Source organism: Cercospora beticola, chromosome 5 (assembly GCF_033473495.1).
Source record: "Cercospora beticola chromosome 5, complete sequence".
Taxonomy (NCBI): Eukaryota; Fungi; Ascomycota; class Dothideomycetes; order Mycosphaerellales; family Mycosphaerellaceae; genus Cercospora; species Cercospora beticola.
The window spans coordinates 1,903,703-1,925,260 of NC_088939.1; the positions used below are offsets into that span (position 1 = coordinate 1,903,703).

Here is a 21,558-nt window from a genome sequence, read left to right on the forward strand (position 1 = left end):
ACAGTGGTTAAGTGGTGGATGGCAGCCTCGCGCGCCCTTCACCGGCGGAGGAAAGCGCGCGCAGAGCAAGTGAAGGCAGGCGCATCTCTCACCTCACCTTCGCGGGACATGTGCAGCGCTGCGACGGCGGCGTTCGCGCTGGTTCGAGGGCAGGCAGCATACTGCAAGGAGATGAGGTTCCAGGCGGAGATGAGAGAGCAGAGCTTGAACTTCTGTGGGCATCCGGTCTCACTGCAAGGTACTCTGCACGCTCGCCCCTCACGACCGCCAGATAGCCGCCCTCGTCGCCTGCTTGGCATGGTCGCACAGCAATGGCAAGCATTGACGAGACATTGCAGAATGGGAAGATGCGTGGTGGATCTCGCATCGTCCATGTTATCGCGGGCGCCGCTGATCGGCGTGTTGGCGGCGTGTTCGGAGTCACGAGATGGACATGGACAGTGCGGTTCCAGACGATGAGCGCGCTCCTACAAGCCAACCACATCATGGCCTCCCGACCACATGCACATCCAGGATGGACTGGGCACACCGCAAACCCTCTGACCGCTTATGTTCGGGCTATAACATAAGAGCATGCGACTGCCTCGTACGCCGGATCAAGCGCGCTCGCGATCCGGCAGGTGCTCGTCGACCTCGTCCCCTAACCGCAGGTATTGGCGACGTCTACGACGAAGGGCGCATCTTCGGCCGGTAGCACGCTTCATTACGTTCCATATCTATCTCTCCTCTTGCGCCCTGCACGTTTCATTCTTGATCCTCAGTAACGCACGATTCAACCTTGACCACCTAACCTAGACAGATACAGCACATCATGGGCAGCATTGGCCTCCCGCCGAAGGACTCATCCGAGATCTATCTCACCACGGCCACCCCAGCTGAAATCGAAGAACTCTCCCGCGCGAACAGCATCGAATGGAAAGCTGCGCTCGAGCTCGAGCCGTACTTGCTTCGCGAGCAGCACCTGGCAAACCAGGAACTCACAAGAGACGGCGGTCTCACCACGTGGGTACTCGTTTGGCAGCCAGGCTCCGCTGCAGATCGCCACATTCTCACCGGCTGTGAAACGATCAAGAAGCGAGCGTTGGTCTCGAAGAACGGCAAGGTGGACGATGCAATCTGCCACGGCGTGTGCTCCGTCTTTTGTCTACCGGAGTTTCGTGGCAGAGGGTACGCTGGCAGAATGATGGCGGAGCTGGGCGACAAGTTGAGGAATTGGAAAGTGGACAATGACAAGCAGCACGTCTTCAGTGCTCTCTGGTCAGATATCGGGAAGCAGTTTTACGCTGCGAGAGGATGGCACCCATATGCGTCACTCCACATCACTCTCCCGGCACGCGAGCAGCCATTAGGTGCAGGGGTACAGCTTCTCAAGAGCCAAGACCTAGCGGAAGCGTGTATGATCGACGAAAAACTGATGCGCAGCCGTCTCCAGGCACGCGGCAACAACGGCCGGACGACTGTCTCGATCCTTCCAGATCAGCGAACTGTAGCCTGGCATCACGCTCGAGAAGACTTTGTATCCAAAGAACTGCTCAAAAAATCGCCTACTGTCAGAGGTGCTAGAGTTGGCTCTGTTTGGGCTTATTGGACACGCGTATGGGCGGATCCTCAAGGCCACGATCCAAATACCTTGCACATCCTACGTCTTGTGATAGAAGACGATCAACTCGGAGCGGATCTGTCCCCAGCCACCACGGAAGGCGTTGATGCGATAAACGCTGCTATCGAAGGGCGGAAGCAGTTGCCAGGTCTGGAATCTGGCAAGGTCGCAGAGATCAGACAGTCAATTGCGAAGATATTGGCCGTTGCACAGACAGAAGCGGATCGATGGGGGATGAAAGAGGTCATGTTGTGGAATCCCACCAGCCTTGCATTAGCTGCTGCCAAACAGATTGACAAGAATGTCTCGGTGATGGAACGCCAGTCAGAGAGCATACCGAGCCTACGATGGTACGATGGGAACTGGAAAGATGTTGACTGGGTGGAAAATATGAAATATGCTTGGTGTTGAGCGAGCTTGATCTAGGTGAGGACGTGACGGGCGTTGACAGAATGGACTCTTAAATGCAACCTGAGTGTTTCGACGATTGGCCTCTGGTCAAGCAGTGGAAGGTGGTACTTAGCATGATGATTCGTATTTCTCCACAAAAAGACACGGCCGCTCCGAGCAAAGCTAAAACGATCGGCGGCGGCATTGTCCAGTCTGAGCATCTTCTTCAGCAGAGTTGTCCAGAATAGAATTGTCTGCATCACTCCGGCCCGTGTTGAGAACATGTACTGTATAGACCACAGATTCACGGCAACGACATGTGGTAGTGTGCCAAACGCCACAACCGCGCGATTCTCAACCACGTCTGAATAAACCTGCCAGATGCCGCCGAATTCCTGGCAGCCATGGCAAGTCGTGTTTCAACGCCATGCTGTAGCTGTGTAGCAGCCCGCCTGAAACGCAGCGGTGATAGGTGGTCTGCGCGCTGCAGTCGCAGACTTGATCGTGGCGGTGTCACCACATTTCATCTACGTGATGGGATAGTCTGTTGGGCAGCAAGTTTGTTTACCGGCAGAAATTTGCCCCACGCTCGCATTGTCTCTCACCTTTGCTCGTCCTTCCACTGCTCTCTCACTCTTGCCGCGCCGCCCCATCGTCCGCAGCGCCGGAGCACATCCTTTGTCCTCTCACGCTCTCTACTGCACTTATCGACAGTTCATGCAGGCAAAAGGAGAGAACAGGCCATTGCCACTAGTGCGTGGCTGCGCATTATTGACACGCTGATCAGTTGACGTATTCTGAGGGCACGGACGTAGCGCGGGCAGGCTTGGGAGCACATTATCTCGTGCCATCAGCAACAATTCGCATTGCTCTATACCTATTGCACCTGTGCCATTGTGCCTGCCGTGCCGAACCCCACCGACCGACGACCTCATCTGGTGCGGCCGGCCTGATTGTGGTCCTGCGCGCTGGGAAGAAGCTTCCACGAGGGGTCGCATTTCTGTCCTGTTTCTCCCACCTCACCTGGCACACCACAGCACAGGCACCTCCCGCCGCCAACCCGCCGCCGCGTCACGCCCGTCTGGCTGCGCGTTCGTTCTTCTTCCACACTGCACACACACGCCCGCCTGCCCTGCAGCCCGGCGACAGCTGAGCCGCGAGCCTTCCCTCAGACAGCCGGGCCACATCCTCTCGAGCTGCACGTGCCGTTGCCTGACAGCCGACATCTCGACTTCAGCCGCTGTGCAGCACCACCAACACCTCCAGATATACGAACCCATACCTCCCGAGAGGCAGCAGCCCACCCGCCCGCCCGATTCGGGCTTCACCCACCGCAGCCATGGAAGATGGCGCGGCCACGCAAGAGATCTACCGCCGGATCGAGCGCGAGAAGAAGCTGATCCAGGCGGCCACGCAGATGCGACAGGCCACAGGCAATGCCCAGGTCGTGTCAAAGGCGGATTCGGAGATCAGAGAGGCCAGGCGAAACATTCAATACTTTGAGCAGAAGCTTAATGATTTGCGCGATCGTAACATTGGGTCGAGCATGAGCAATCTTTCAGTCTCAGGAAATGGCGGTTCACAGGGTCCTTCTCATGGCCGCGGAGACTCAACAGGCTCAGGATACAGGAACGAGCAAGGCTACGGCGGAGGTGCAGACTATGGCGACCCAGGCCCGGGTGGATACAGCATGGGCGGAGCCCCCGGACTCATGCCCCCGCGAGCGCCTTATGCCCCGCCTGGACCCGGCGAGAGGACTCCGCGAGCACGCCCTAACTACAGCAAGCTTGGTAAGGCGACGATGCGGGCTGATGGGAAAATGACTAACATTGGCAGATCTCATCAAATACGAAACACCCCACCTAGGTCCCCGCATACAGCTCATGTTGTCCCAGCTCGAATTCAAACTTTCCGTGGAGAAGCAATATAAGGATGGTATCGAGAAGATGGTCAAGCTCTATCAAATGGAAGGCGATCGTAAGAGCAGGGGTGAGGCAGAGCTTCGAAGAATGGAGAGCAACCAAAAGATTCAGTTGTTGACGAGAGCACTACGAAGATATGAGGACCTGCATGTGGATGTCGAGAATGGCGCCGATGCTGCCGACGACGATAGCTTAGACACTCCCAGCCAGCGGAAACCTCTCACCGGCCACATGTCTGTCAGGATTCATGCCATCGACAATGTGGACCACGCCGCATCTGGACGATTTAGTAGAGGCCCGGATACCTTTGTCGTCATGAAGGTGGAAGACGTGCTCAAGGGCAGAACGAAAGCTACCAAGACCGATCGATGGACCGACGAGAATCACGAATTCGACGTAGACAAGGCCAACGAGATCGAATTTACCGTGTACGACAAATCAAGTGGTGACCATCCCATACCCATTGGCCTTCTCTGGATCCGCTTGTCTGATCTTGTCGATGAGATCCGAAGGAAAAGGATTGAGACAGAGTTCAACCAGGCAGGCTGGAAGACTGCTGACCAGATGGACGGCTCGCTGGCAAGACCTGACATGCAGTTCTCGCCACCGCCGAACTCATCACATGGGACGAACGCGCCTGGTGGCGGATCGATTGCTGCTGCGGCTGGCGGTCCAGCGGGTTCTGGACTTGCACCTCAGACTGGACCGGTCTACATTGATGCCTGGTTCACACTCGAGCCCGTCGGCAAGATTCACTTGACCCTCAGCTTCATCAAGCAGGTCAAGGACCGCCGTCCATTCGATGTTGGTCTCAATCGTAAGGGCGCTGTCCGTCAAAAGAAGGAAGACATCGTGGAGCAATACGGCCACAAGTTCATTGTGCAGACATTCTATAACATCATGCGATGCGCGCTATGCGGCGACTTTTTGAAGTATACCGCCGGCATGCAATGCGCTGACTGCAAGTACACATGTCACCAGAAGTGCTACCAGAAAGTGGTCACCAAGTGTATCAGCAAGTCCAACGCCGAAACTGATCCGGATGAGGAGAAGATCAATCACCGCATTCCACATCGCTTCGATGCCTTCTCGAACATGGGTGCCAACTGGTGCTGCCATTGCGGATATATGCTACCTATAGGAAGGCGGCAGGCGAGAAGGTGCACTGAGTGCAAGCTGACGAGTCACGCGAATTGCGTACACTTTGTGCCAGACTTCTGCGGCATGAGCATGGAAAGCGCCAATCAGATCCTGGCTGAATTGAAGAAGACGAAGAACAGCCGTATGCTCGCCAATAGCACAAAGCTGAGACCTCCCGGCGTACAAACAAGCGGTAGGCCCACGCCGCCGCCACAATCTTCAAGCTATGCGCTTGCGCCTGGACACCAAGACCAAGTTTCACAGAAAGAGCAAGACAGGCTACAAGACAGGTTCTCGTACGGCAAAGACCGCATGTCCGACTCCTATGAGCAGCCACCCAGGACTTCCTCCTTCGGACCGCCTCCTGGTGCTGCGGACGCTGGAAAAGCTGCGATGGGCGGTGGCCAGACACCTTCCTCTCCAGAATCCGGCCACCGTCCTCCTGCTCATCGCACACAGTCTTCGCAATCTTCTGCCGCCGCAGCCGCTGCAGCAGCTTCCGTTGCCTTGGCTGGCAAGCGAACTTCCGGCAACGACCGTCCACCGTACGACCGAGGGACGACGGATCCATATACTCAACAGCAACGGGGATCAGGTGGGTATGCCGATGGCTACGCAGAGAGCAAGCGTATTGCGCCTCAGCCTGGGCAGCAGCAGTCCACATACAATCCTGCTGACTATGCTGCTGTCGCTGGGTACTCTTCCGGACCTCCTTATCAGCAAACGGTATCGCCGCCGCCTCAGCCACCTGCCAAGAATTATCCTCCGCAACCAATATCGCAGGGCCCGCCACCCGCGACTGCACAAGGACGACCGCAATCGCCGGCTGCAGTGCCCGCTCCGAACGTCTCAATTACCGAGCCCGTGGTCGAACAGCGCAAGCCAGCTCCTCCTGCCAACACTGCAGGTACTGGACGTCGTATCGGTCTCGATCACTTCAACTTCCTCGCTGTTTTGGGCAAGGGTAACTTTGGAAAGGTGATGCTCGCGGAGACGAAGACGACGAAACAGCTTTATGCCATCAAAGTTCTAAAGAAGGAGTTCATCATCGAAAATGACGAAGTGGAAAGCACCCGCTCGGAAAAGCGCGTGTTCCTGATTGCGAACAAGGAACGCCACCCGTTCTTGTTGAATCTGCACGCTTGTTTCCAAACGGAGACTCGCATCTACTTCGTCATGGAATACATTAGTGGAGGAGATTTGATGCTGCACATCCAACGTGGACAATTTGGCACGAAAAGAGCACAATTCTATGCTGCAGAGGTTTGCCTGGCGCTGAAGTATTTCCACGAGAACGGCGTCATTTACCGTGATCTGAAGCTGGACAACATTCTGCTTACTCTTGATGGGCACATCAAGATTGCAGATTACGGTCTGTGCAAGGAAGACATGTGGTATGGCTCAACGACAAGCACATTCTGCGGTACCCCGGAATTCATGGCGCCTGAGATCCTGTTGGACAAGAAGTACGGACGTGCTGTGGATTGGTGGGCATTTGGTGTCCTCATCTATCAAATGCTCCTCCAGCAATCGCCGTTCCGCGGTGAGGACGAGGACGAAATCTACGACGCAATTCTGGCCGATGAACCGCTCTATCCAATTCACATGCCAAGAGACAGTGTCTCGATACTTCAAAAGCTCTTGACACGAGAGCCGGAACTGCGACTTGGCTCTGGACCTACCGATGCCCAGGAGATCATGTCCCATGCCTTCTTTAGGAACGTTAATTGGGAAGATGTCTACTACAAGCGGGTTCCTGCACCTTTCCTCCCGACTGTGAAGAGCAGAGCGGACACCAGCAATTTCGACTCGGAGTTTACTAGTGTTACTCCAGTCCTGACGCCGGTACAGAGTGGTAAGTTGAGATTCGAACAGTCACCGCAACGAAGACAAGCTAACATGTATCCCGCAGTGCTATCGCAAGCTATGCAAGAGGAGTTCCGAGGGTTCTCTTACTCGGCAGATTTTGTTTGAGTCTCGATTGCGTTTTGACAGGCAACGAGAATTCTTCCCTCTTGTGGCGCATGGCTGTGCTGATACCCAGGATCTGTTGCACCACTGTCGATGTAGCACATTTGCCACTACATCGATGCTCCTCTCAGTGAAGGGCATGACCGAGACCGACTAGCCGGCAGAGGACTGGCATGTATGAGGAGGGCACGACAGACGCCGACATTGAAGATGATGATAATGCCGATCCGTGTCTCGACAGGTGACAGAGAACAAATAATACTTTTGACAGTGAACATGACAATTGAGGTGACGCTGATGCTGACCAAGCAAATCTTTGTATACAGTAGCGACTGCCTCCTCCCACTGGCAACAGAGCTAGATAGACGTTCTCCAAACAGGGCAGTTGTTGTCCTCGCTTGTACCTGCTGACAAATGTGTGGATCCTCTCTTGCCACAAAGTTCCACTATGGCACTTGCGCATAAAGGGATCGTCGTCATGGTCTTGTAGGCACGAGCATCAAACTATGTCGGACAACCACCAGCGCCCAAAACTTGCAGCGGAGATACAGCACGCACTGTTTGATCATGGCGTGCAAAGCTACGTGGGAGATCCCACAGTCGACCTCGACCGTCAAGGTCTCCATCATTGACACGACAATGCGGTCTTCTATTCCACTAAGCCTGTTTGCTGGTCCTGCAATCCCCGGGTTGGACAAGTTACGCGCACCCGCGTATTCCTTCTTGATTACACACACGAGTGGAAATGGCAAAGAGCGAAAGCTGGTCTTCGATCTTGGAATTCCCGTCGATCTCGAGAAGGACTTTCCTCCCGATGTGTACCAACGGGTCCAAGCGATGAAAGGCGTGGGTGGCATGATGGAATCGAAGGAATATGTCAGCGATATCCTGACCGAGGGAGGCGTGGATCTGAAGAGTATCGAGGGCGTGATTTGGAGGTAAGTACTGATTCCGTGGTGGCTGCTATTGCATATTTGCTGACATGGACCGACAGTCATGCACATCTCGATCACGTCGGAAGGCCCTCGCTCTTTCCTTCCACCACAGAACTCATCGTGGGTCCTGGTATCAAGGAGGCTTACTTTCCAGGATGGCCAGATGTTGAGAGCTCTCCGATCCTAGCCCGGGAATTTGCCGGACGAGCAGTCAAAGAGCTGAAGACTGAAGACTTTAATCTCAAGATTGGCAGTCTCAAAGCACTGGACTACTTTGGCGATGGAAGCTTTTACTTCTTGCTCGCTCCTGGTCATGCCATTGGACACATGAATGCTCTCGCACGAACGACAAATGACAGCTTCATATACATGGCTGCAGACTCTTTCCATCACACTTCGCAACTGAGACCACACGTTGGAGCACCACTGCCAGATTCTGTGGCTCTGCATACATGTACGTGCACCGCGTCCGCGCTTCAGCCGATCCACCCAGCATCCAATGCAGCAGATGTCCCCAAGAGATATCATGCTGCGTTTGGAAATTTTGAGTCGACTTTCGATCAGGTCCCGTTCCAGACCATCGTGGAGCATGAGAATGGTACTTCCATAGCGATAGACATTCAAGCTGCCAGAGATACCATTACAGCTATCCAGGAATTCGACGCGAAGCCGGAGGTCTTCGTCATTGCCGCGCACGACCAGAGTCTGTTCAATGTGCTGGAATACTTGCCTGCTGAGGCTAATGATTGGAGGGCAAAGGGCTGGAAGGAGAGGGGTCAATGGGGTTTCCTTGAGGATTTGCACGAAGCGGCTAAGAAGCAGTAATTATCTAATTGTTGGGAGGCAGCAAGTTGTCAGCATCTCGACATGGGTTGCACTGGCGTTGGTGTACGTGTATTCGCTGTAGTACAAAACATGCATCTCATCTCGTGAGAAGCGTCTACGAGATGAACTGCCCCACCCGCACAAAAGAATGGTGTTTGAAGCAGGCTTGAGCAGTCCATTAGCAAATAAATAAAGCCCATATAAAGTAATATCTTCGAATGAAGCTGATATGGATTCGATTGGAATGTACGAAGTAATTGTCCATGCGAAGCACAAAACTCCCTTACCTTCGTAAGCAAAGAAGTTGGCTTTGCAGGGCAAAATGGATCCAACACCTTGGCAAAAAAGATAATTGCTTAAGGTCGTACCCGGAATCTGCATTGCTATTAGGCACTGCGGGCTTATGACTGGAAGTTGATAGAGACATACCGAACCGCTAATGACATGTTAGATGATGTTCAAGGAAACAATGATTGCACATGTACTCACGGGTTCCCGGAAAGTTCTGATGAATCAGAATCCGATGTGATAACCGCTACACTATACCTGGGATGGGTATTAGTGGAAGCTCAGTGCGGTGTGCAACTGGTAATACTCACAACCGAGTGGTTGGAACCAATGATTGGTTGAATTATGCTGCCAGAGAAATTTGACAAAATATAAAGACTCATCGTTCCCCGCCGGACAGAGCTATGGCCGGGCGCCGACGGCAACTGGTCCGTTGCGGCTACTTTCTTGCCTTGACGTGCACAGCACAAACCGCTCAAAACGACAAAGACCAACCTGGGATGCCTTGAGCCCACGTCTGGTATCATTGACACCTCTCATTAAAACTGCCGTGTCATTACGATGGTAGTCATACTGATGAGTGATTCAAAACCAGGGAGAGCGCCACCATTCGAAGCACCCCGCTCCGACAGGATTATTGCCGTGAGAAGACTCCAGTATCCGGGAAGCTGCTTCCAGCAGACAAGGAAATATTTCTGGTAGTGGAATTACAGGTGCCAATGTGTTCTCGTGGCAGCGTTGCACATTATAGAAGGCCGACGAAGATGGTCTTCAATCATGAAGGAGACTCGCATCACCAGGCTACGAACGGATTTCCATCGCTCTATCGGCAAAGGCTCGACTCGTTTTGAAGTCATACGCCGCCGCATAAACTTATCCTCAAACTTGGATGTGGCTGATCTCTAGACTTTTCGACACGCTGCTAGCGACTCGACTGCACGACTCAACCCTGGGGGAAACTCCACGAGCTTTCTTATCCAAGTCCTCGACGCAGCAGCACTCAGCAACGAGCAAAGCCGTTTGCTGTCCCGGTGAATCTTCCGTGACCGTGTAAAAGGAAGAAGTGCTCATCTTGTGAACCTCGTCAAGACAATACTACCGACAGCTTCAATCCTCCTCCCAAGAGCCGGGGTACACATTGAAACGCCACCTCGCGGGGTTGAAGCGACTATCGCCTGCATGTGCAGCTGCCACATGGTCTCGCCTGCTGCAGTGAAATGCCCGCAGGTCGTGCCATTGGCCAAAATCAAAGAGACCTCCAGGCAAGTATTGGCCACCATTGGCGACTGTCTTCCTACTGGTCTTGTCGGAGCTTGCAAGCATGCCACGCGGCTGGCACGAGGCTTCGCTACACATGCACAAATGCTTGACTTTTCTTACGACGACCTCCTCGTGTCAAAATATTACCGAGATCTCCGCACGAAGATTGCCGGAATGCTGTCTGTCGCTGGGATTGGTATTGCTATAAGACAATGGCTGCTGGCTTGCTCGAGGTAAGGTGTTTGATCTTTTCATTTTCAATCTCTACTCCATCAATAGACTACCATCATGGGCTGGGTCTCACGTATCTTCTCCACTGGAGAAGAGGGAAGCAACAGAAAGCTCAATGCCTACAACATATGGATGCTGCTCTTTGTCTCCATCGGCAGCATGGTATATGGCTACACTGCCAGTATCATTGGCTCAACTCTGGGTACATTCTCCATGGCCATAGTAGCATCGCGGATAAAGCTGACTCGCTACAGGCCAACCCACCTTCATCGCATACTTCCAGCTCGCGACTCGTCCCAATGGCACCCAACTCATTGCAGCTACGAATGGCCTCTTTCAGGCCGGAGGTGTCATTGGCACTCTGACACTCCCTCTCTTCACCGATAGGTGGGGCAGGAAGGCTGGCTTGGGAGTGGTATGTTTGTCCAAGACTGTCCTTCCGATACAAGCTAACATCAAACAGAGCGCTCTCCTTGCTCTTATCTCGGGCGCCGCACTGGCGGGAAGTACCCACATCATTGTATTCCTGATTTTCCGCTTCATTGCCGGAGCCAGCGCATTCATGATCCTTGCCGCCGTGCCAATCTGGATGTCCGAAGTGGTACCTCCTTACTTGCGAGGCGCTCTCGTCAACGTGCACGCCATCTCACTCGTGTTCGGTTACTTCATTCAATCGTGGATCGGCTTTGGCTTCTACCACTGGAAAGAGGGCGGAAACTGGACCTGGCGTGTCCCGATTCTTTTCCAGTGTCTCTGGCCGCTGATGTTGCTTAGTGGACTGTACTGGGTGCCTGAGAGTCGTAAGTTCTCCGTTTCAGATCGCTTGACCCAAGCTAATATCGATGCAGCCCGTTGGTTGTGCATGAAAGACCGCGGCGAGGAAGCGAAGAACATTCTCTTCCGTCTGCACGACGATCCATCAGACCCTTCACACTCCTTTGCTCGAGCAGAGTACGTTCAAATCCAGAAACAGCTCACACTTGACCGCACGCTCGACGACAGCTGGATGCACATCTTCCGCAAACCATCTCTTCGCAAGCGTCTGTGGTTGACAATCGGCACTACCGGTTTCATCCAATGCTCCGGTGTGCTCGTCATCAACAACTACGGTCCCACACTGTACAGAAACCTCGGATTCTCCGAGACCAAGCAATTGTTGTACCCTGCAGCCTGGCTCACATTGGCTGTGGGTCTCAATGCCATGGCTTCCCTCTTGGTCGATCACTTCAACCGAGCCAAGTTCCTCGCCATCGGGGTCTTTGGCTGTATGGTCACCCTCATCATCGAAGCGGCTCTCATTGCCGAATTCGTCCCATCAAACAACTCTGCAGCACTTCAAGCGGCTGTGGCAATGCTCTTCATTTTCGAGATTCCGTATGACTGGTGTCTCGATGGACTTCAGTTCACCTACATCTCCGAAATCTGGCCCAGTCATCTCCGTGCCAAAGGCATGTCTGCGGGTGTGGCCATGATTTCGCTCATGAATATCATGTGGTTGCAGGCAGCTCCAACTGCTTTTGAGACTATCGGCTGGAAGTTCTACTTGTGCTTCATCATTCCTGGAACCATCGGCAGTGTCATCATGTGGTTCTGGTTCCCAGATACCAAGGGCAAGCCACTCGAAGAAGTTGCTGCCATCTTTGGAGACGTTGACGAGGTCGCTGTGTATCAAAGGGATATCGATATCAGCATTGACGATAAGATGGGAGAGAAGGAAGGTAGTGTTGTGTATGTTGAAGAGGCCGGCGTTCACAAGGCATAGAAGAAGTGTGGTAGAACCAGTACACATAGAAGTCAGGTTCGTTCATCAAATGTATTGAGGTTGTACAAAGGATTGTCATGCTTTTCAGCTACATTATATTACAGCTTTTCCGTCAAGTTCGTGATCTAGTAGCCCTTTGGTGCGCTTGGGCTCGTCTTTGGTGGGTTGGAGCCGTACGATGGTGGTGGCTGGGAGCTTCCGCCGTCAGAACCGTCGTCCTTGTCATCATCGTCATCCGAGCCTGGTGTAGGGCTCGTCTCGGTGTTGCCACCGTTGCCGCCTTGGCTGCCGCCGTAGCTAGGGGGCTTTGAACCACCGGCTCCGGCTCCGGCTCCAGCTCCAGCTCCAGCGCCAACACTGCCGCTCGCTGTCCCTTTCCCCCCTCCACTGGAATATCCACCAGCACCTGCACCTCCGTTCACGGCGCCTCCACCATTCGCGGATCCGTAGCCTCCACCACCAATGTTGCCAGATCCAGATCCATAGCCACCACCGCCCACGTTTCCTGAACCATAACCACCCCCTCGAATGCCGCCCAAAAGACCGCCAATGATAGACCCAAGTGAAGCACCGATATTGACGTTGGCCCCTACTCCACCCTTGCCACCCAGGCCAAGACCAAGACCGGCACCTAGACTCTGTCAGTTGCGAACAAGCGGAGACGGCAGCGTATCAACATACCGAGGCCACCCAAGCCTCCAAGGTTGACGCCAACTCCAGCGTTGATTCCGCCTGCTTTTCGTCAGTAACGGATCTCCGCCTTTTGTTTCTCGACAAGAACGACGACTCACCCTTGCCACCGACGCTACCGCCACCGTCCCCGCCGCCGTATCCGTGGCCAAAAGTTGGCTCTGCAGCAGGCATAGGAGCAGCGAGAACGCTGGTTGCCAGCGCAAGCTGGATGAAAGTGAACTTGTACTGCATCTTGGCTGAAAGTTTGAAGTCGAAAGTGAAGTAGAATCGAAGTTGATTGATGTCGACGCAAGATAACTGAGAACGAATGTAAGTCTGCTCGACTGATGTTGCTGAATGAGATGAGAATGAAAGAGTCCAACAGCAGCATCAACTCACCTGTTATATATCTCCATGTCACGGCCTGAGCTATAGCCCATTGACCGTTGAGCTCGAAGTCAGCAGCAGTGAGTGGCGGCGGCGATGGCTTGCAGCTCGCCTCCGTCCTCATTCCTCTTGCAGCAACGCCAAACATGTCCGCAAATACCATGAGGTCCTAGTCGTGTCCCATTGCGGCCAGAATTGCGGTGCATCTCCTGTTTGAACTGGTGCGACTTGCCTGACTCGATGCTTGCCCAGACCAAGGCTTCCCGGATGGAGTAATTCGTGAGAAGCCACTGTTTGAAGTGGTCGTATTTTCATGCGAGTGATCACCACAGAAGCTTTTTTCTTGATGTCTCAGGTAAATACCCGAACTGCACGTGGAACTGCGAACGGCAAGAATGGTATGCATAGACTTCTTCGCTGAGTTGTGGAGAGAACAACCAAAAGCCTTTCTTTGCCAAGTCTTTGGATCTTTGCTTTGAAGCTGCTTCGTTGGACGGTGTCCGATGATGTGCATTTTGCTGTAATTCCCGCAATCTGTAAACGTCGCTCATTGTTGCGAGAAGATGGTCCGACAGTGCTATACGCCTCATGAAGGATTCGCCATAGCTTAGTAGCTAAATCCGGACCTGCAGGGGCTGTATGAAGACGACTCGTCGCAAAACACTGACTCAAGCAGAAGCGACCGACCGTTTTGCAAGTGTACACAAATTTGCACAACTTCAATTCTCCGGTGCTGGCGCACAGTTCTGCCGATGGTGATCCATTTTCTGTTGGTGAGCGGAACGCTGCGAAAGTCGGTTTGATTCGCTTCAAGTGCATATCTAGACACGTGAGCGGTTCGTTCTGGATTTCTCAACGATGTACATGAATCAGATCAGCTTCAGGTTGGTGCCGAGCGCCGGAATCGAGAGATGCAGTGGACCTCAGCTTGTTGGATGCTCGTGTGGGTGCCTCGCTCAATGCTACATGAGTGAGCTCTCTCGAACACAATGCTCACCATGATGACCAGCATCCGCTGTACTTCGGACTCAGCGATGAAGTCGGCAGATGATCGTCAGAGAGCAATTGCGCGACGAGCTAGCTTCTCATCGTCTTCGCTCGTTGTGGTGCCAGTGCTGCCTCAGTGAATGCGACATGGTTGTGTCCAGCCGGGCACTCATCCTGCGTGGCATCGTCCAGCCACCGCGAGAGGGACCGCAGAGCAGTCGCAGATGTTTTCAACGCCTGAATACTCTTGTCCAACGAGAAGAATATGAACAATATCGCTGCAAGGCTGGTATCGCCCAAATATCGCAAGCTATGGTAGAAGGTAAGAATCTCCAAGACGTAGCTGCCTTGAAGGACTCCGCGCATCCCAGCACACCTTCTCTCCACGGCATGCCGGAAGTCTACTACATGTAACTCACCTCACCTGCAACATTGTATGCAGAGCTATCTCTTCCCGCACAAACGTCTTGCACCTCGGCGTCTTCATCCTCATCAACAACCCGACGAAAACACCTTTCAATTTAAATGTCGTCATCACAAACAACGCGCATCCCGAACCCCATGCATGACACATCTCCAGATCTACATCCGCGGAGGCTCGTCCATCGTCATCGCCTCTCACGATATCGCGTGAGAGAACATCTGTCCGTCGCCGAAAGCACAACCCCAAGTGGCCCTTCTTTCGGAGTAATGCCATGTCTGGTAGCTTTCCTCACGGGGGTGTCGGGAAAAGGTGCGACTTGTGTGAAGCGCTAATCAGGTACGGCCGTGGAGTGGGTAAGTTAGTGCCAGCGCATACTCCGAAGCTCGACCCGTTTGGTAAGTCGGTACAGTAGTTAAGTCAGCTGGTCTTTTGACCCAAGACCTATGCACCGAAGCTTCGGTTGTGTGGTCCGGAACAGGAAGTGCAGTAGATCTCGCGTACAGCTCTTTGTCGTCGTAGAAAGCTGTGTGAGATTCGTCACCATGTAACTGGCAAATATCGCAATGGAATGATGACAGAAGAAAATGAATACATGTGAACAGTAGAACAACGATGGTATATCTCATATCTCTTTCCCGGGGAGTTTCGCTCACAGTAACACCATGCGCGCTTTCGCAAAACAAATCCAAGCAAGACAGGCCACAACTCAACACCAGAAATCGCCGTTCTGCGTGTGATAGTTGTCAACTAGGCCGTATTTCCCCACGACCACCAGATTTCCAGTTCTACTCCGCCTCCTAAACAAGAGCTGATTTATTCATGATATGATGCAAAGAGGTATATTGGATAATTTTCCCGCAAACTTCGCTTGCTGTTTTTCGTGACAGTCTTCTCAAGTTTCGCCCACCGCTTTCCCGTACCGCAAAAGGTGACGACACCTTGCCAGAGTTGTCCCAAAGCAAAAAGAGGTTTAAAACAAAGATCAAGATGAACAGGGGAAGAAGAGATTCCGAACACCCAAACGTGTTTCCCGAGACAATATGCTTGGTTGGGGAGGAGATTGTTGACGATGATTGGAAAATAGCCAGCCGTCCGCGTGATATCCAGATCCGTGTATTCATCGTTTCGCTTTGCTTTCGCGCGCCAAATGTCAAAAAAGTATTGTTTTATATGGTCCAATTGAAGAAGAAGATGCCGTTGCCGTTGATGCGAGAGTCGTACTTCGTAATGCTTGCTGCTGTAACGCCGTTGTCCAAGATGGGGAGCAAAAGGGAAGAGCCGGGCTTCCGCTTTCAGTCTAAGTAGCCGTAGTAGTTTGTACAAGGTATCGCTGGAGTCGAGGAATTGGAGAAAGTATTGTGCCAGCACACGGTCGCACACCGTGTGTTGGAGCGGAAAGGCTCGCCAGCCCGACAACGCAGAACGCTTGGAGAAGCATTACAGTGGCAGTACAGCAGACCGCTTACCAGCGGCGCTGGTACTGCTGCTGCACTTGTCGGCCTGGCGAGACACTCGACGCAGAGCGCGTGGATGGGTCCACAATGGGGATTGCATTGCGGGTGCGCTGCGCCATGGGTTGGTGAAGCTTAGATTGCGCCTGGTGGTAGTTCACTGGGGTGTATGATTGTGGGAGGGTAGGCAGCAGCAGCGAGGGTGTGGGCTGCACCTGCGTCTGCAGCGGTGAGCCGGAAGGAGAGCCCGAGGAGAGCGAGCCTCTGTCCGACGCCGATGAAGAGTGAATTGATTGCAGCTGCAAAGGGGTGTTAGCTGGAGCTCGGAGATGACATGGAGCCCGAAGACTTACATCATCCTCGGTCAGGAGGTTGAACGGGCAGAAGACCTCGTCATCGTCGAATTCGAAGCCGCGCGCGGCCTCTAGCACACGCAAGTACTCGCTGTATGTCTGGACTTGCGGTACCTCCTCCTTGGGACTGCGCTGTGCCTTGTATTGTCGGTGCGCATTCTGCGATGACACTCTCGGCCCCCGACGACTGCGACCGTGGTGGCCGTGGTGGTTCTGTGTGTGGGTGGCGGTGGTCTGGTGATAGGTCGGCATCCCGTAGTGATAGCTAGCCATGTTGTCGAGTGATGCTGAGGATGAATGGAGGTGCGGAGTGGTGTTGTTGTTGTTGTAGGAGCTGAGCCGGAGATTGAGTTGGCTGCAATAGGGACGGGCAAAACAGAGTCCGAGCGTGCGTTTGGTGTGTCGAGGGCCCGGTGGCAAAAGTCGAATCCGCCGTTTCCGGAATGCGATCGCTGGAGCGAAGAATGAAGCTGCGTTTGGGGTATCGAAAGCGTGCGAAAGGTGATATGGGTACAGTGCGCGGTGCAGAGAGGCAGATGGAGTCGGGTCGTGGTGGCAGTGGCAGAGTGGTAGTCAAGGGCTGGGTCGGGAAGAGTCGAGTGGGAAGGCTGGTTTCATCAAGTGGTGTGAAGGCCAACAGCCCATGCGCGCCCACCACCCATGCTATACTGTTCCCAGTCTAGCGCACGCCTAGTTCCACGCATCGCCACTGTCGCCGTCCAATGTGATGCGCTGCGCAACTCGCGAAGCTCCACACTGCTGCAGGTCACCGTCCAACTCGCGGGCCTCGACGACGGCGATCTCTGCCTTGCGATAACTTTAGGCCCAGCAGTGCGTTCATCGCAACAAGGACTGTCTGCATGTCGGCGCAGCCCAACAACTGTCGAGCGAAGAATGGGCGCGCGCGGTGTGGACGGCGCTGCGTGAGACCCCTCCACCGCCAGGCCTGCTCCGTGCCCAACACGCTATGCCCTCCCCATCGCGACGTGCGCCAGCGTCTCGTCGGCAGTGCCGCCAGTCGCTGTGCGAAACAGCGCCCGGTCGGCCAGCTGCGGACATCGGCTCGCCCGGGGTGTGCTGCTGTAGGCGCGCGCTGCCTCAGGTCCGAACGAGCAGGATGCCGCTGCTGCTGCACGCCCGCATGGAAGCGCCTGTCGAATGGCAGTGCATCATCATGACTAGGCTCCATGCAGCTAACTTGGTGCTGGCTGGTCTTAGCACGGCGCGCGTGGCAGTCACCGCTCTTTTGGTCTTCGTGCGCACCGTCGCACCCCGACCAGCCTCTGCGCACATCCAGATGGCAGCCGATGGCGACGACTGCCAGCCCCTTGAGTATGCAATCTTCTTCAAATCTGGGGAAATAGGATGCTCACCTCAGATTGCTGTGGGTGGGATGGTGCAGGTGAGATGGCATTTCTTGGACGTTTGATCTGCCGCCCTGAACCACGCACGAGGCTGCACTGCATCTTGCAAGGTGCTGCTGCGTTGAGGTGTGACATGTGCTCACAGCATTGCTGCACGTGGATCAACTCAGACGTGGCAAAGTCTACCGATGCCATTGAGTGTAGCGAGTCTGTAGAAATGTAGAAATGCCGAATTATAGAGACCACGTCTTAACAGGCGCTCTTCACAGCCACGAGATGCCAATCGGTTGAGCGTTTGCCTGTTAAGAGCAAGGTCCAGGAGTGTGGTGTCTTTTGAGTGTCCCTGAAAATGGTGGTTGAGTTCACTCCCGCTTTCCTTCCAACAGCTCGCGTGCTGAGCTCTTTCTGAGTTCAGCTTTGCCATGGAACCAGAAACTCTTCTGCCTAGCCGTTCCAGCTTCTTTCTCGTTGTTGAGCTGTCATATACAACACGGAGATCTCTCGGCACATACTTTCAACCATATCTGGAGTGGTGTCCGAGTGGTTATGGAGCTGCGTTTAGGCCTATCTAAGCATTCTCCGCAGTGGCTTTGCCTCGTGGGTTCGAATCCCACCCGCTTCAACGATTCTTTTGCTCCCGGAGAGCACACAGCTGAAGAAATCGTGTCAATTGGATCATTTTTGGTCGAGATATGGGGTGATGAAGTGAAAATGTAGTTGGTGAGTGTGAACCTCGCTTCCAGTCTGGGAATCTATTTTTAGCACTACTGCTATGAGATGCTCGCTCTTGCCTCCAACCATATCTCCTAGGTCGAATGACATCAGAGCATCTGCTGTTTACACATCCTACAGTACATTTCTACCTCAGATGAAGACCGAACCATTGAGGCTATCCTCGCTCGCCGAAATGACACGAGAGCCCTGTTTTGGCTATCGTCCGCTCAATTTCTGGCTCAAGTAGCGGAAGTTCAAGCGACCGACAACAACTGAAAATCGCACAATCTCTCGTCCGCAGGCAGCGGCAAGAGTCTGATTTCAGTCCTGCACTTTCTGTTAGCTGTACACTAATCCCATAGCTAACATGTCGGAGTACTTACAAGCCAGAACCATACGCCTGAAGAAACGAATTGGGCCAGGCAGCGGACGTAATACTAAGACGACTTGGTCAGCCCAAAAACTACCACAAGATCTCCGCTCAACTCACCGAACACAAAGCGGATCAATCGGTGACTTGCTGATATACCAGCGCTGCAGGCTGGCCTTGTCATCTGCTTTCGGATTGAGCACGCGAGACAACAATTTGTCATCACTGGCAACATGGTTCATCTCGAGTGCGCCTGTGTGGCAACGAAGTCAGCAACTTGCAGAAGCGAAACGACACAATCTACAAAAAGCACTCACCAATCTTTGTCCGTAACATCCAGCTATTAATGGCGAGCGGATCGTTCAAGCGAGGCAGGTTCTCACATTCGAGTGTCATGGTCTGATTCTCGTGACCGTGAAGCAGAGTATGATAGAGCCATGTCATGCCACCTGCTCCGCCAAAGTCGAGCACTTTACGCGTGCCTGCGTGCAGCAGCTGGATTCGCGAGCCATGCCATACGGGATGAAGCGCCAAGGTGTTGGTACGTGTCGTTCTGCTAATCGAAACGCCAATCTCGTTGTACTCGGCGCTGTATTGTTGGGTGTCTTGAGTTTTGATCGGACTGGTTCTCCATGCCCCTTCAGGCGCCACTTGATTTGCTTTGGGTATCACAGCCTTGGGCACAAGCAGTCGGAAGATTGCAGGGCTGAGGAAGACGTGCTTACGATCGGGATCGATGGCGACTTTGGGATCGAAAGTGACTGCATCAACCTCCCGCACGATCTTGATCATTTCGAAGCGGCAGTCCGTGTGCGCTTGATCCAGGCCATAAAGATCCGGTTCGTAGACTTTCACCTCGTTAGGTTCCAGAGGCTGTAGGAGTTTACGCTCCTCGGCTGCGAGTTCTCTTTGGTACTTGACCAGGGCATCATGGTCAGCTTCCGTCGGCTTCTTCTCCTGCATCGCAGTGAAGCTGGCGTTTCTCGTGTTGTAGCTCGTCTTGAGTTTGTCATAGCTGGATTTCAGACTTGTCCGATAGGTCGCTTGCGCGGCAGTCTCAGTCCCCTTCTCCAATTCGATCAACTTGTGTTCCAGATCCCAGCTCATCATTTGCAAGTCTTTCAAAATGGACTTGTACTCAAGATATGCTTCGAGAAGCGTGCTTGTATACACGCCAGCATTCTCATAGTCGAGAGGTGTTCCGCGAACCGTCTTCTCCTGGAAGCTTCGCAAAGCCGTGTATTTCGTGACGATGGCGCTGTGCTGATCAGTAGGGTGCTCACATTCTTCTGATCGTGATCAACTCACTAGGTCCTCTGCGGAGTCTGCGCGACTCGTGAGGGGAAGTTGAATGCAGCATCTTTCAGCGCATCGATAGTCCAGTCGGTGGCACTCTGGCCCTTGATATCCCCACCTCCCAACCAAGACACGCTGATTGTCCTCTCGCCTTGGACGCTCGATTCGTTGTTCTTCATTGCCACGCTGCCTTCGCCACTCACGTCGATAGCCCCGCCAGCGAATGGGGCATTGATCTTGAGCTCGGCTTGCAGGTCTCGGGCTTTCGAACGATCTTTGAGCTTGATAGATACAAGGCCGTTAAGCTCGCCGCCCTCGATGAAGCCAGAGATGAAGCTATCGCCATAGACTTCAGTGAACTGACTTGGCACAACGTTCTCGATTGGGATAAACTCGGTTACGTCGTCTGCGATCAACTTTGAGTTCATGACTTTTACCTGGACGAGGCAGTTGAGATCGCTGTCCTTGAATTTGTCAGTATCGCTTTAAGCTGGGTCAGTGGATATTCTCGTATTGAATCTGGTCAATGGTCTCACACGAAGCCTGTGCATGGTCAGTTGACAATAATGTATGGAAGCGAGGCAACATGTCATACTCGCTTTCGCCTGTCCGCCGGCGCCGATCGACTGCAGCTTGATCTCTAGAGAGCCTTGGATTTTGTGAGCTTTTGGAGAAACACATCACCAGTGCCCTCCACGAACCGCTAATGTTCAAAGAGCTCATGACGTCCGACACTTTGTCTACGTATTTCGAAGAGTATGTCTGAACGATTAGCCTGGACGTTTGAAGAAACCATAGGTTTTGCGACATACGACTTTCTGCGAGACGGTACTAAAGTCCTCTTTATTTTTGAGGTCATCCTCCGTGGCCTTGACACCTCCAGGCTTCTGGACCGCATCGTTGATACACAGTGCGTGTGTGTAAGTGTTGAATCTACATTTTGTCAACACTGTGAGGAGAGGTGAAGGAGTGAGCTGCACGCACCCCATGCCCAAGCGCATGGCATTTTCGTATGGAACCAGTATGCTCGTCATGGCGGGCGTATGGAAAGGTGATGATTGTGATCACAGAGGGAACAAAGGACAGCGAAAGTACTTGCACGGCCGCAGAGGACCCAGGCCTTCATGACGGACCTTGTGCAGCGCCGGGCGTGCTGTTAGACCGCATGCCAATGCGCCGGGCCATGCACTGCAGGCGGTGACCGGCGACGCCGTTC

The 21,558-nt window shown here is 53.5% G+C and overlaps 7 protein-coding genes and 1 non-coding gene across 8 annotated transcripts; 5 read left to right on the forward strand and 3 right to left on the reverse strand.

Annotated features, from left to right (window-relative positions):
- Positions 1 to 811: 811 nt before the first annotated feature.
- On the forward strand, positions 812 to 2,011 carry RHO25_008004 (uncharacterized protein; the record flags this gene model as incomplete). Its single annotated transcript, XM_023600161.2, has 1 exon — positions 812 to 2,011. The coding sequence occupies one exon, from the start codon at positions 812 to 814 to the stop codon at positions 2,009 to 2,011; it is 1,200 nt and encodes a 399-aa protein (XP_023448651.1).
- A 1,318-nt stretch (positions 2,012 to 3,329) lies between these two features.
- Positions 3,330 to 7,026, forward strand: PKC1 (Serine/threonine kinase; the record flags this gene model as incomplete). The annotated part of the gene is made up of 3 exons (XM_023600162.2): positions 3,330 to 3,780; positions 3,827 to 6,907; positions 6,965 to 7,026. The coding sequence occupies 3 exons, from the start codon at positions 3,330 to 3,332 to the stop codon at positions 7,024 to 7,026; spliced, it is 3,594 nt and encodes a 1,197-aa protein (XP_023449080.2).
- Positions 7,027 to 7,590: 564 nt separating this feature from the next.
- On the forward strand, positions 7,591 to 8,783 carry RHO25_008006 (uncharacterized protein; the record flags this gene model as incomplete). The annotated part of the gene is made up of 2 exons (XM_023600163.1): positions 7,591 to 7,961; positions 8,018 to 8,783. The coding sequence occupies 2 exons, from the start codon at positions 7,591 to 7,593 to the stop codon at positions 8,781 to 8,783; spliced, it is 1,137 nt and encodes a 378-aa protein (XP_023449254.1).
- Positions 8,784 to 10,619: 1,836 nt separating this feature from the next.
- On the forward strand, positions 10,620 to 12,324 carry RHO25_008007 (uncharacterized protein; the record flags this gene model as incomplete). The annotated part of the gene is made up of 4 exons (XM_023600164.1): positions 10,620 to 10,764; positions 10,817 to 10,977; positions 11,026 to 11,362; positions 11,411 to 12,324. The coding sequence occupies 4 exons, from the start codon at positions 10,620 to 10,622 to the stop codon at positions 12,322 to 12,324; spliced, it is 1,557 nt and encodes a 518-aa protein (XP_023448950.1).
- Positions 12,325 to 12,449: 125 nt separating this feature from the next.
- On the reverse strand, positions 12,450 to 13,248 carry RHO25_008008 (uncharacterized protein; the record flags this gene model as incomplete). Its single annotated transcript, XM_023600165.2, has 3 exons — positions 12,450 to 12,955; positions 13,006 to 13,056; positions 13,116 to 13,248. The coding sequence occupies 3 exons, from the start codon at positions 13,246 to 13,248 to the stop codon at positions 12,450 to 12,452; spliced, it is 690 nt and encodes a 229-aa protein (XP_023449193.1).
- A 3,008-nt stretch (positions 13,249 to 16,256) lies between these two features.
- RHO25_008009 (uncharacterized protein) lies at positions 16,257 to 16,871 on the reverse strand (the record flags this gene model as incomplete). Its single annotated transcript, XM_023600166.2, has 2 exons — positions 16,257 to 16,544; positions 16,599 to 16,871. The coding sequence occupies 2 exons, from the start codon at positions 16,869 to 16,871 to the stop codon at positions 16,257 to 16,259; spliced, it is 561 nt and encodes a 186-aa protein (XP_023449632.1).
- Positions 16,872 to 18,488: 1,617 nt separating this feature from the next.
- Positions 18,489 to 18,584, forward strand: RHO25_008010. The gene has a single exon. It is a non-coding gene; the product is annotated as a tRNA-Leu (tRNA).
- Positions 18,585 to 18,930: 346 nt separating this feature from the next.
- RHO25_008011 (uncharacterized protein) lies at positions 18,931 to 21,376 on the reverse strand (the record flags this gene model as incomplete). Its single annotated transcript, XM_065603012.1, has 10 exons — positions 18,931 to 19,003; positions 19,060 to 19,113; positions 19,167 to 19,299; positions 19,364 to 20,304; positions 20,355 to 20,825; positions 20,879 to 20,885; positions 20,938 to 20,991; positions 21,044 to 21,104; positions 21,155 to 21,275; positions 21,327 to 21,376. 10 exons carry the CDS (start codon positions 21,374 to 21,376, stop codon positions 18,931 to 18,933), a joined length of 1,965 nt encoding a protein of 654 aa, XP_065459084.1.
- Positions 21,377 to 21,558: the final 182 nt, after the last annotated feature.